The sequence below is a fragment of the Sparus aurata genome, chromosome 10, assembly GCF_900880675.1.
Source record: "Sparus aurata chromosome 10, fSpaAur1.1, whole genome shotgun sequence".
In the NCBI taxonomy this organism is placed as follows: Eukaryota; Metazoa; Chordata; class Actinopteri; order Spariformes; family Sparidae; genus Sparus; species Sparus aurata.
In genome coordinates, this window is record NC_044196.1 from 4,072,843 (window position 1) to 4,085,910 (window position 13,068).

Below are 13,068 nucleotides of genomic sequence, written 5' to 3' on the forward strand. Positions count from 1 at the left end.
TAATTTCATTCACTTCATCACATCTTCATCTTCTTCACGTTTTCGTCCTCTTCTTTCCTTCTTTTCCTACACTGGGCGCCGGATGGTTTCAGTCTTTTGGACCTTGTGATTCCGCTACAGTATCATTAATCTCTCTCGGTCTTGGGGTCTCGGGGTCCGGTCAGATTCAGGCAGCTCGCCTCTCGACCCGCCTCCCTCACAGAGGACAGGTACAGACCCCGCCCCCCCTCACAGAGGACAGGTACAGACCCCGCCCCCCCCACAGAGGACAGGTACAGTGCAATGTTTGGAGTAATCGGGGTTCGATTATTTTCCCCTGTGACTTGCCTGTGACATACGTGACATCATTTCAACACTTTTCTAATCGTACCCACAAACTGAATTTCGTGTTCACAGTGAAAACTTCGTAGTCGTAGAAATTTGAGTCGTATCACAAGACTTTGCACTCACAGCTTTTAGATTCATACTCACATGAAAACAATCCTAACCCAGACAATTTCTCAGACTCCCAGAGTGACCAGATATTCCCGCCCCTACCTATACGTCACTATTTCTGCAGCCCAGGTCGTCGAACGTGACAAGAAGAGTAAAGTTTGACTGTCAGATCTGTTCGAGCTTCTGGGATTTCCTGATTTCCTTTTTAATCCTCCTGCTTGTGGAGGAAGAGGAGAAGCGGCTCTGGTTTATCTCTGGCTGAGAGGACCGTGGAGAGGTAAACCTGTTATTGAACGTTAAAGCTGACATGTAAACTGCTGATCGCCACATGTGGTTTTATTTTAATTTTAAAGGCATTATTCCTATTTAAAGTGTTAGATAGATAGTTGGTAGATAGTTTTGTGATGATGATTTATGATAATAATAATAATGATAATGATAATTATTATTAATATTATGAAATTTTAATTCTTGCCTCTTTCTTAAAACATTCTTAATGACCTGGCAGCCATCGATCGAGTCACAACTGCAGACCCAGATGACGGAGGATGTGGTGGACAGAGGAGACTGGACCCCCAAACACCCTGAGTACCGACCCAGATGATGTCCCACTGACACCATCCAGCCCAGCAGCACTGCAGGGACTCCTGCTCAGCCTATTACTGTACACCATCTGTAACCCTTTTAATATTGTTTTGATAATAATTGTTTTTTTAATAATGAATAATAATCTGTAAATAGTTATTTATGCTGTAATTTTGTAAATAGTTGTAAATGTTAAAAGCTTAATAATAAAAGAAAACATTTCATCCCTTGTTGTCCCTGAAAAGTAGCACTTGATGCTGTTTGCTGTTATAAATTGTACTTAAGCTGTAAATACTTGTAGTGTCTGTGTGTTTCCTACACATCCTGCGCTCTAAGACAATAGTGAATAGTGAGAAGACAGGATGGGACAGGACCAGATGCTCCCCTGTAGACAAGTGTGGGAATACGAAAGGGCCAGGAGCCCTGATCAGCTCTGAGGTGGGCATCAGAGATAAGCTACAGGAAGGGACCAACACCAGAGGTTCACTATACTATGTCTACTTTAGCTGACATCAGCAAAGTTAAGTAACACACACAAGAGTTATTTCATAGGAGATGTGAGGTAGACCCATCCTCCTTTTCTCCCATTGGATAGATGAACCTATAATCCACCAAAGTGACCAATTAGGAGAAGTAGGCGGGTATGGACAATAGACTCTAAAAAGGCCCCACACACCAGAGAAGTCAGGGTGGTATTTGGTAGAATTCCTAAGATCGAAGGCAATAGGATTTCTGATAGAACAGAGGGCAAAGACTTTGGCATTACTTTGCCATAGATTTGAGAACACCAGACGTGCGGCCGTGCTCTGTTCAGATGCAGGCATTGAGATCTGTTTCAATAAAGATTGCTCTATTATTCCACCCAGCCTCTGCAGTATTCTTTTATCAACATACTACACACCGACACCTTTGATGAAGACAGCCCAGAGACGACATATTGAATGGAATAGACAAGGTGTAACAATAGAACAATATTTTATTTCATGAATTACATAAAATAAACAATTATGAAGAAATAATTTAAAAATAACTCATAAATAAAGTAAATAACAACAGATATAATGTAAGAATCGTCCTCTGGAGCAGAGAAGAGCCTCTCCATCCTCTCTGCAGCCTCATGTCCTCCTCCTCCTCCTCTGCCCTAGCTGCCTCTCCTCCTCCTCATCGTCTTCATCCTCCTCCTCCTGGTCACTTGGCCCTGGTGTCTCCTCAGGGATGGAGGCAGTTAGGACAGGGGGGGCAGTGGAAGGCCTCTGTCCTAACACCTCATCCATGAGGACAAACCAGGTCCAGTAGCAGCGCTGGGCCTCCCGCTGACCCTCTGCTGTCCCTGGATATCTGCAATCCTGAGGCAGTGGAAATCAATCATGTCAGCAAAGTATTTATTAACCTTCCAACCTGCAGCTACTTTGTACTTGTTCTTTAAATGGTCCCACTTGTTTCTGGCCTGCTGGGCTCGACCTTCCCCTGCAGGCCCGTTGTTTCCAGAACTGTTCTTAACACAGACAGAAGCAAGAGAAAAGGTCAACACAACATCACATGAACAAGCTCTCTGTTTGCTCCCTAAAACACAATGAAATGTAAAAGATGTTTTGTGTGTTGTTTTACTGTCAACAGACAAAAGAGTTCTAATACAGCAAGAAAATATAGATAATCATAAACTGAGCTCTTTATTCAAATGTTTAACTAGACTTAAAGCTTTACAGTCTGAAATAAAGCAGCCTGATCTGAATCTGTTCATCTTGGTCCATTTATGTACATGAAGTAAAACGAGTCTCTAACATCTCCACAGTCACAATAAGATATAAGTTGTAAGTCAACCTCTGAACATGTAACGTTTGAAAGGAAAGGCTTTTCAGGCTTTACTTCTAAAGACATCAAGTTGATTATTAACGTATTTTAACTGACATTTTGAGGTTTTAATGTCCCTTACAGTTTAACACATGTGGCGTTGGATGTTCAAATGAGTAAAAACCGAGTATAGATGCAAAACTTATATTTAAATGTGAGATCTGCGCCACTTCAGGTTGCCATTATTTTTTTATTTTTTTATTTCTTCGGGCGCGCAAAGAATCTTGGGCAATTCCTAGCCGTGAAGGATCGTGGCGGTGCATCCTCAGGAAGAGGGAAAAGGAGGCAGCATTTGTGGGGAGCATTTCAATTGGGACAGTCTTCATGCAGCGTTGTGACGTAACTGGCCTTTAAATTAGTTGTTTTTAATCTGATTGTGGATCAAATAAATGAATGCTCTGGGGCAGCATGTAATCTGTAAAGTATCTAGTAACTAAAATGATGTTTTCAATAAATGTGTGAAGTAAAACTTACATATTTGCAGAAATGGAAATACTCAAGTACAAATAGCTCAGAAGTGTTCTGAGGTCCAGCAGTGAAAACGTTGTCAGAGGTAATAATCCTGCTGTGCTCATGTCGCCCTCTGGTGGTTGTTAATGTGGTCAGTCAGGGACGTAGTGCAAAAAAACCAGACTGATAGCTGAATTTATAACACTGAGACTTTCACCTTCCTTCTCACTCTCTCACTAAATCATCCTCTGAATGTGTAAATCACAATAATCTAATGTTAATCTCCTCTGTCAGTGAGGAAATGTCTCAGCATGCAGCGTCTTTGAAAGTACTTCCAAATTACCAAAATAATGAGCTCAAGATGTCTGAAAGAAATCACCCAACATGATGTAGTCATGATATTCTGCTAATGAGACAAGGAGACAATATTTTATATTAATTTTATATTAATTCACTGAACATCAGAAGTTTATCAGGATCCAGTTGGAGTTCATCATGAGAATTTCTTTATTAATTCGTCTTTTAATACATTTTGAGATAACTGGGGTAAAACTGAGAGAAACAGCAAAAACATTGCTGTGTCACTAACACCTCCTACATTTACAGACCTAAAGTGAAGCGTGACCCTCAAGTCTCAAGTAAATATACTAAAGTATATTCAGCACTTTCAGATTATTTGTATGAATATGATGGATGTTTTTAATCAGATTGTTCATCAAATAAATGAATTTCAAAAAGTGCTGATTCAGCTCTGACATAGAATGTAATCTGTAAAGTAACTAAAACAATACTTTTAATAATTGTTGTTGTTGTAGAGTAAAAAGTACATATTTGCAGAAGTAAAGTACAAATACCTCAGAAGTGTGCTGAGGTTCAGAAGTGGAAACGTTATCAGAGGTAATAATCCTGCTGTGCTCATGTCGCCCTCTGGTGGTTGTTTACCAGAACATCAGTGATTAAAGTGAAACTCTCGCCAGAATGCAACCTTCGCTTTTTTTGTGAATGTATAGGAGTCAAACCTTTGTGTAAAAGAAAAATTAAAAAACGAAGAGGCACTTTTAAGATTTACCGTAACTTCGTTTTCTGCTAAAAGTCATTTTCAATGGGAGTGCTATGGGAACTTTTACGATAGCATCAAAATCTCTATTTTTAAAACAGTAAGAAGTCTCGACACAACATGAAACTATGCTCGCAGTATCACCAGGGTCTCTACACATGAACACGAGCATTGAGAAGTGTCTGTGGTTCAGTTGAGCTACTTCTATTATGCTGGGAATCAATTTGGATATTAATTGATTACCTATTATCAATTAAATTTGTATTGTTAATTAATGAAATGTGGGTTACTGTGATCCATTAATGAACAAGGGGCACCACCCTGAAGTCAGGGATCAATAATCAAATGATGTGCTTCTAGTCTCAAAGCCTGGAGTTAATAAAGAATTGTTAAAATTATGAAAATATCAATAATTAAATGAGGTGGAAGGTGTAAATCAGAGGACTGACCATCTCAACCAGCTGTTATTATAATATGGGAATGTGCAAAATAATCACAGATGCTGCTCAGTTATCATCAACAGTGTTTATTAAGTTTTCTCCGAAACACAAATCACCTACTTTAACAAACAACAGTTGTTCTCTGCAACTAGCACCACAAGAACATGAGCAAAGCCAAAACCAACATATAAATGGAGATATGAGTGTGTGTGTGTGTGTGTTGGGGGCAGAAAGTCCCTTGTAAAATCTACCGAACGTGGCTTGAGAAGTCACGTTCGCCAGACTACAAAATTAACTGACTTTGGAAATCTCGTTGGAGAGACTACTTGAAACGCCGAACATTACTTGGCGAAGTCACACGAGAACGCAAATTCCGAGATCTCTAAGATCTCCTATATTAAAATGAAGTCCAACCAGTATTTATACACCTGCTCACTCTCTATATCTCAGCATGGTTACCCTGCACTCATCTCTGATCTCTCTCATCAACACACGGATGTGTATGTAAGTGTGTGTGTCAGTGTGTTGTAAGTAAGAAAGAAGCTAAGCGAGCGTTTTGCAGACAACAGAGAAAAACACAACAACTATGTGGTACACAACGGTCGTCTTTCCCTCAACCAGCGGACATGACATATGACATACTGTGATCACACACGGCGGCATAACTACACAAGCAAGTACTAACAGCTGATGAAAGCCGGCTGCGATCACACAGTGGGACCAATCAGATGGAAGGACCGGACCTCGGTTGTTCCGCGTCCTCCTGAAGATAATTTCTTCCTTCTGCAGTTTGTGAGGAACGACTAGGTTGTACAGCGTTCCTCTATGGATCAAAGATGATAATAGAGAATATTCTAACAAAAAACGAAAGTAACAATAGGGAATGTGTGAAAGTCTAGGGGGCGGGTCAAACCTTGATTGACAGGTTTTCAGACCTTTTGGGCGTTGGCTCAGTTCCTTTGTTCTTAAATTCCTCAGGTTGGTAAGGCCCGAGTAGATAGGATTTTGATTTCGCATACAGGACTTCTCCTTTGGTTGAGCCATGTGGCATGAGGCCCAATACTTATGTCTTAATTAATTATTAAATCATTTACCACATTCGGACCAAAGACATGTTTTTTTATCCTGTGTGGATCCTGATGCGTGCGATAACATGTTGCTGTTGGAGGAATCACATTCATCGCAACTGAACGGTTTCTCTCCTGTGTGAATCTTTGTGTGTGTGATAAGATGTTGCTTTCGGTTGAATCTTTTACCACATTCATCGCAACTGAACGGTTTCTCTCCTGTGTGAATCTTTGTGTGTCTGATAAGATTTTGCTGTTGGCTGAATGTTTTACCACATTCACCACAACTAAACGGTTTCTCTCCTGTGTGAACCTTTGTGTGGGTGATAAGATGTTGCTGTCTGCTGAATCTTTTACCACATTCACCACAACTGAACGGTTTCTCTCCTGTGTGAATCTTCGTGTGTGTGATAAGATGTTGCTGTTCCCTGAATCTTTTACCACATTCAACACAACTGAATGGTTTCTCTCCTGTGTGAATCTTTGTGTGTCTGGTAAGATGTTGCTTAAAGATGAATCTTTTACCACATTCACCACAACTGAACGGTTTCTCTCCTGTGTGAACCTTTGTGTGTGTGATGAGATGTTCCGCACAGATGAATCTTTTACCACATTCACCACAACTGAACGGTTTCTCTACCGTGTGAATCTTTGTGTGTCTGGTAAGATGCTGCTTTCGAATGAATCTTTTGCCACATTCACCACGAGTGAATGGTTTCTCTCCTGTGTGACTCTTTGTGTGTGTGATAAGATGTTGCTGTTGGCTGAATTTTTTACCACATTCACCACAACTGAACAGTTTCTCTCCTGTGTGAATCTTTGTGTGTGTGATAAGTTGTTGCTTACGAATGAATCTTTTACCACATTCACCACAACTGAACGGTTTCTCCCCTGTGTGAATCAATGTGTGTCTGATAAGATCTTGCTTTCGGATGAATCTTTTACCACATTCACCACAACTGAACGGTTTCTCTCCTGTGTGAATCTTTGTATGTTTAATAAGATTTTGCTTGATGCTGAATCTTTTACCACATTCACCGCAACTGAACGGTTTCTCTCCTGTGTGAATCTTTGTGTGTGTGATAAGATCTCGCTTACAGATGAATCTTTTACCACATTCATCACAACTGAATGGTTTCTCTCCTGTGTGAATCTTTGTGTGTGTGATAAGATTTTGCTTGTGGTTGAATCTTTTACCACATTCAAAACAACTAAATGGTTTCTCTCCTGTCTTAATCCTCTTAAAACTCCCCAGTTTAGAGTTTTTGCTAGATCTTTCACCACAGTCAGAGGAAGTACCACATCCTACACCACTTACAGGGACTTCAATGTTTTTCTGAGAGTTTAAACTTGACTGAGCTTCTTTGGTCTCACTCCAAACATCATCATTTACTTCAGCCCGAGGTTCAGGAGAGTCTTCAGTCTCAGTTTCAGGAGAGTCTTCAGTCTCAGGTCCAGGAGAGTCTTCAGCCTCAGGTCCAGGAGAGTCTTCAGCCTCAGGTCCAGGAGAGTCTTCTGTCTCAGGTTTGGGAGAGTCTTTAGCCTCAGGTTCAGGAGAGTCTTCAGCCTCAGGTTCAGGAGAGTCTCCTGTCCTGTCTTCAGTCTCTGATTGTAAATGTCTATCTGGAACTGAGTTCCTGGCTGGTTCTGGTCCACTACAGCCCTGTCGGTCAGCTTCTATTTCCATCTGTTCAGTTTGTCTTTGATGAAGCTGCGAGGACTGAGGTTTCTCTTCATCATCATCTTCATGCTTCACAGGAACAAGAGTGAATGTGAACTCAGTGATATCAGCTTCCTCCTGATTAGTCCACAGTTCCTCCTGTTCATCTTTAATGTGTGGGGGCTCTGGATCCTGCTGGTCCAGACTGGAGCTCCACTCCTGCTGCACGAGAGAAACCTTTTTCTGACCAAACAACAGGTGCTGGACATCTGCAGGACACAGGAGACAAAAAGACAAATGTTAGGCTGACAGAAAAAAGTTCAAATCAGGTTGATATTTAGCCAAATACTGGAGCAGACAGGTAACCCCACATTGTTCTACTGAACATCATTAGAAATGCCAAATCTTGATGAATTCAAACTGTGTGAAAGTGTAGTATTGTGTTGGAAATCATCAATCAAGAACAATACAATCACAAGAAAAATTTTGATTCAGAATTCATACATATGTCTCTCTGCACCTACATTTTGATGCTATATGCTCCTTGATAACCTCCAATTTAAGATTTCTTCCACTCACAATAAAGATTTTATGCTGCATTCAGACAAAACACAAATATTTGCGCTGCAATACACGCACTTCTGTGATCGCAGGGTTGTTAACTCTTAATCGTGTCTACTCGCACAACGTGAATAGAACCGTGGTGAACGCGTGGCACCCAGCCAGAGTCTGCAACTTCCAGCGCTACCTGAAGCTAACAGGTGAACAGTTCTCAGCTGTGTAAAATCTGTCCATCTGTCTCCACTGAGTGGCCGCTTTTTAACAGGTGTGTTAAAAACAATAGATCTGTCTTGCCACTGTTGAAGAAATAATTTGAGTCCTGTTGAGCAGTTTGCTGCAGTGATGTGTTTTATTCAAAGAATACCGGTAAAGTGGTGGACTGACAGGCACAGAGCTAATCTGAGCCGCTGAGTGGACCCAGAGCAATTGAAACAGTCACATTTTATACAATAAGAACAAAGAACAAGGAGGGGCAGGTTCAAACAAAAGGTAAACAAAAGACAAAGGGAGGGCATCTTCTCTTTGGAGAGTGTGAACAGCAGGGTGGGGGGAAGGTGTGGGGGCACATTTAACATACTGATCAAGGTCCAGACGTCCTGAGACCAACTGGTGTTACGCAAATGTGTATCTGCAGGGTGCCGGAGACAGACAGGAATCATCATTTAGGTCTGGAGGCCAAAGGGCTCTTTCCAGACGTCATGTCAAATGTGTGTTTTCTTCCTCATTGTCTTTGGACAAAATGTTTATTGACAATGTTTTGGGATCTTTATTGTAAATGCTAAAGAGAACAGCTCTCGTTGTTTAGGTGCTCATACAGTGAGAATCAGATGACACAGTCATACATAATATTACCACTATATGATCACATGTTTGTGTTTTACTGAAGAATATAGAAAAAGACTAAAATAATAATATTGAAATGTATTTTATTTTAGTCTTTTCTGAAAGCTAAAGGAAAATACTCCCGAGCTGGAGATCTGAATGATTGCAGTTGCATCACACTGTGGATAACGACTATGTGTCGCTGATGTTTGGACCAGTAAAGAGAACCTTTGTACCGGCTTTGTTACATTAAAAAGGAACCAGACTGAGGGCAAGTCCTGTGTGGCCGTGCTGTCCTTCCTGGACCCCAGACACAAAGAGGACACATCCACCACAGAACCAACACAGAACCACCTCAGACACAACCCGTCACATATACAAGTTATATCTAATCTAATCTATTGATAAAAATGCTGATTTCCCAACAGATTTTAACTGAAAGTAGAAAAAGCGCTAAAGTCCAATACAAAGAGATGTGTCTCACTCAACCAGAATGTGGACGTAGTTCGGCTAAATGGGTCACATGACCCGGAAGCTTTTGAACAAAGATGCAGATCTGTGTCGGTGCCGACAGTGAAGAAGGAGGAGAACGAACCTGCTCTGTGTAACCGAAGCTGAGGCGTTAAAGCAGAGTCCAGTAGGTTCCGGTGTCGCTGGTTCTGCTCTGTGGACCGACACAGTTCCTCCTCGTACTCTGCTATCGTCCTTTCAAACAGCGCACATATCTCCTCAGCAGCCGCAGTCAGTCGCTGCTTCACCAACGATCTCAGAATCTGGACTTTAGACATTTTCACACAGTCACACTGTTTACAGCTAGCATGCTAAGCTAACGTGAGTATACTTGTATCTGGTGGGAGATGAGTCTGAGAGCAAACAGCACAAAGTCCATCACACACGTTCATCCAGACTGTCACTACGTCACTACAGTGGACGGCTCATCTCTAATCGAGCATCAATAATCAGAAGAAAAGCGATCTGAGCGGCAGGAGAGTCCACGAGAGTCCAGGAGAGTACGGCTGCAGAGCTCCAGTGTGGCGTCGCTTCCGGTCCTCTGACGGTTTGCTACGGCAATTCCACTGGGACAAACCTCGCAGCTGCACGTTAACCGAACCTCCTTTGTTTTTATTCTAACGTGTAAATTATTAAATTACGCGTTATTTTAACACAAAGAAAGGAATATCTTCATGTAAAACATTTGCCGAATGAACAAGAAGGCTCGAATAGTTCAGAAGGTGATGTAGACAGAGTTTCACAGAGTTTATAAAGTGTCTCTTAACTCAACAACTCACTAAATTGAGACATTTTCTAAGGGAGTCTGGGGACTTTCACCAAGAAGTAACCTACATAAGTTACTTAATGAGTGTGTTTGATATGAAGAGCACAGCTACCTCTAATTCAAGCATTTCAACCTCCATATATACAGTATAATACAATACAATATAATATAATATAGTATAATATAATATAATATAATATAAAAGTGACTCCAATCCATTGTCAGATTTGATCTTCATGTACATGAAGGTGTGTGAGTCTCCTTGTAGAGAAGTCAAGAAATAACATAAGTCCACAGAAGTCTTTTGTGTTGTTGAATAATGTATAAAATAGAACAATAGAGAATAACAGAGTGATCTATTTCAGCTGAAAGGTCAGCGCTCTGCACACCAGGGCGTTCTGGGTGAGTCTGAAAAAGAACTACAGAGAAAAGTCACAGTTTATAGAAAAATATGATGATTAAACAGAGCTTAGGTTTAGGTTTAAGATGCTTTGAACAGAAAGGTAACAGTTATATGTGAGGTTAAAGCAGGGGGGCAACGGCTCCTTCAGAAGTCTTACAGTGTCTGACGCTGAGATTCGATGGGTCTTAAATATTTTTGGTCACAGGGTTCGAATTACACAGTGGCTTTCAGGGGAGCATTATTTTCCAGTGCGCACTGCTACTGAACATGTCACACGCACATACATGGACATGCACGGCAAAGCGATCAATTGCAGGGCCACTGCAAAAAACATTCTACTGTTACTGCTACAAACAGTTAATACTGTTAATAACATCCATCCATCCATTTTCGTCCGCTTATCCGGGGCCGGGTCGCGGGGGCAGCTGCCTGAGCAGGGACACCCAGACTTCCCTCTCCCCGGATACTGCCTCCAGCTCTTCCGGAAGGATCCCAAGGCATTCCCAGGCCAGCTGAGTGACATAGTCACACCAGCGTGTCCTGGGTCTTCCTCGGGGTCTCCTCCCGGCGGGACATACTAGGAACACCTCCCGAGGGAGGCGTCCCGAAGGCATCCGAAACAGATGCCCGAGCCACCTCAGCTGGCTCCTCTCGATGTGGAGGAGCAGCGGCTCTACTCCGAGCTCCTCCCGGGTGACAGAGCTCCTCACCCTATCTCTAAGGGAGCGCCCTGCCACCCTGCGGAGGAAACTCATTTCGGCCGCTTGATCTTATTCTTTCGGTCATGACCCAAAGTTCATGGCCATAGGTGAGGGTCAGAACATAGATTGACTTGTAAATCGAGAGCTTCGCCTTTCAACTCAGCTCTCTCTTCACCACGACAGACCGATACAATGACCGCATTACTGCGGCCGCTGCACTGATGCGCCTTTCAATCTCACGCTCCATCCTTCCCTCACTCGTGAACAAGACCCCAAGATACTTAAACTCCTCCACTTGAGGTAGGAACTCTCCTCCCACCTGGAGGGAGCAACTGTTAATAACATTTCAGAGCAGAAACATTTTTTTCTAAATCACAAAATCAGCAGGGGGACAAAATCATTCTGCTTCTCATACACACCCCTTCAAGAATCACATGTGGTAAAACAATAAGGCTAGCATTTGTAAAATATGGTATAGCAAACTTAAGTAACTTTAGAAATAAAGAGACTTCTTGTGTATGTATCAGAGATGGGGATTCGAGTCTGCGACTTGGACTCGAGTCACACTTAAGTCACACACACAGAGACTTCAAGACTTGACTTGGACTCGTGTTTTGGGACTCGTGAACAATCATTATGTTTTCTTTTTTAGGCGTATTAATATTGAGAAAACTCTGAACCGTACGACAAGCTTAATGTGATTCCTTCCTTTTTTTTCATGGTGACCATGGTAACCATATTACGCATCCGGTGCGCACCTCGCGCTTCACGCAGTAATACCTTGGATGACGACTATGGCGACCGGCGGCACACCTGCAGCTGCTGCTGGTTATAAAAACTTCAAACAGGACAGCACCAACAAAAAGAGCGTTGACTGCAAAGTCTGCAGTACCCAAATCAAGGATGCTGGATCCACCACATCAGATATTATCAGGCACCTGAAAACTCAGCGAAAACTCCCGGATAGGTCAGTCACATTAGCGCATATGGACGGCTAGCTCAGCATCAGCTATGTAACGCTTGCTACAAGCTTTGTAACTGAATATTTGAATAGATGAATGAATTTTGCACTCACCGCACTTGTGTGCATTAAGTTGCATTGACATGAGATGAAAAAAAAAAAAGGCCGGGTAACATTAATCATCTATGTTCCGCTGCCACCATCTATTGGCTAACGTTAACCGTAGAAAAATACATAGTTATACTGTCGGCTTACAGGCCGGTTACAGGTTAATAGTTAAACACATAACATTAATGTTACAGGTTTACCAGGTTACCATGACACTGCGTTTGAGTGAGAGGATAGAGGAATGTGTCATTAGAGACCCAGTGTAATTAAACAATACAGTTGCAAAATGCTAACTTTTAACTTTTTTGTCTAACAACAATGTTGAAATTTTACCAGCCACTCAATAGATTACCATAGTTATTTTGGCTGGTGAGTGCAGCAAACAGTACCAGCCACTTGTATGATTAACCAGTATCTGAATGGTGTTAATTTTGTGTCCAGCAGATGTCGCTCCATCCATCTCCATCCATCTTGGAGAGGCTGGTTCTTGCACACCTCAGACCCCTAGTGTGCCCATCACAGGACCCCCTACAATTTGGATATCAGCCCCATGTTGCTGTTGATGACGCACTCATTTACCTGCTGCAGGAAGCCTACTCCTCCCTGGATAGACCCAACTTCGCTGTCTGCGTCATGTTCTTCGACTTCTCCAGCGCCTTTAACTCCATCCAGCCCAAGCTGCTGAAGGCCA

At 42.1% G+C, this 13,068-nt stretch overlaps 1 protein-coding gene across 2 annotated transcripts; it reads right to left on the reverse strand.

Moving 5' to 3' along the window:
• Positions 1 to 2,209: 2,209 nt before the first annotated feature.
• On the reverse strand, positions 2,210 to 9,975 carry LOC115589965 (zinc finger protein 260-like). 2 transcript variants are annotated; one of them, XM_030431167.1, is made up of 3 exons: positions 9,524 to 9,975; positions 2,419 to 2,515; positions 2,210 to 2,366 (listed from the first exon to the last, which is right to left on the reverse strand). In XM_030431167.1, the coding sequence occupies exons 1-3, from the start codon at positions 9,714 to 9,716 to the stop codon at positions 2,279 to 2,281; spliced, it is 378 nt and encodes a 125-aa protein (XP_030287027.1). In that variant the 5' UTR covers positions 9,717 to 9,975; the 3' UTR covers positions 2,210 to 2,278. The 2 variants fall into 2 exon arrangements, with proteins under 2 accessions (XP_030287027.1, XP_030287026.1); XM_030431166.1 differs by lacking the exons at positions 2,210 to 2,366; positions 2,419 to 2,515 and adding an exon at positions 4,889 to 7,814.
• Positions 9,976 to 13,068: the final 3,093 nt, after the last annotated feature.

Bases quoted from the DNA above. Each gene is read 5' to 3' on its own strand.
- LOC115589965 (XM_030431166.1), bottom strand. From the start codon at position 9,716: ATGTCTAAAGTCCAGATTCTGAGATCGTTGGTGAAGCAGCGACTGACT. The intron at 7,815-9,523 runs GTTCGTTCTCCT...TGTGTCCTGCAG, and splicing joins GCTTCGGTTACACAGAGCAG to ATGTCCAGCACCTGTTGTTT.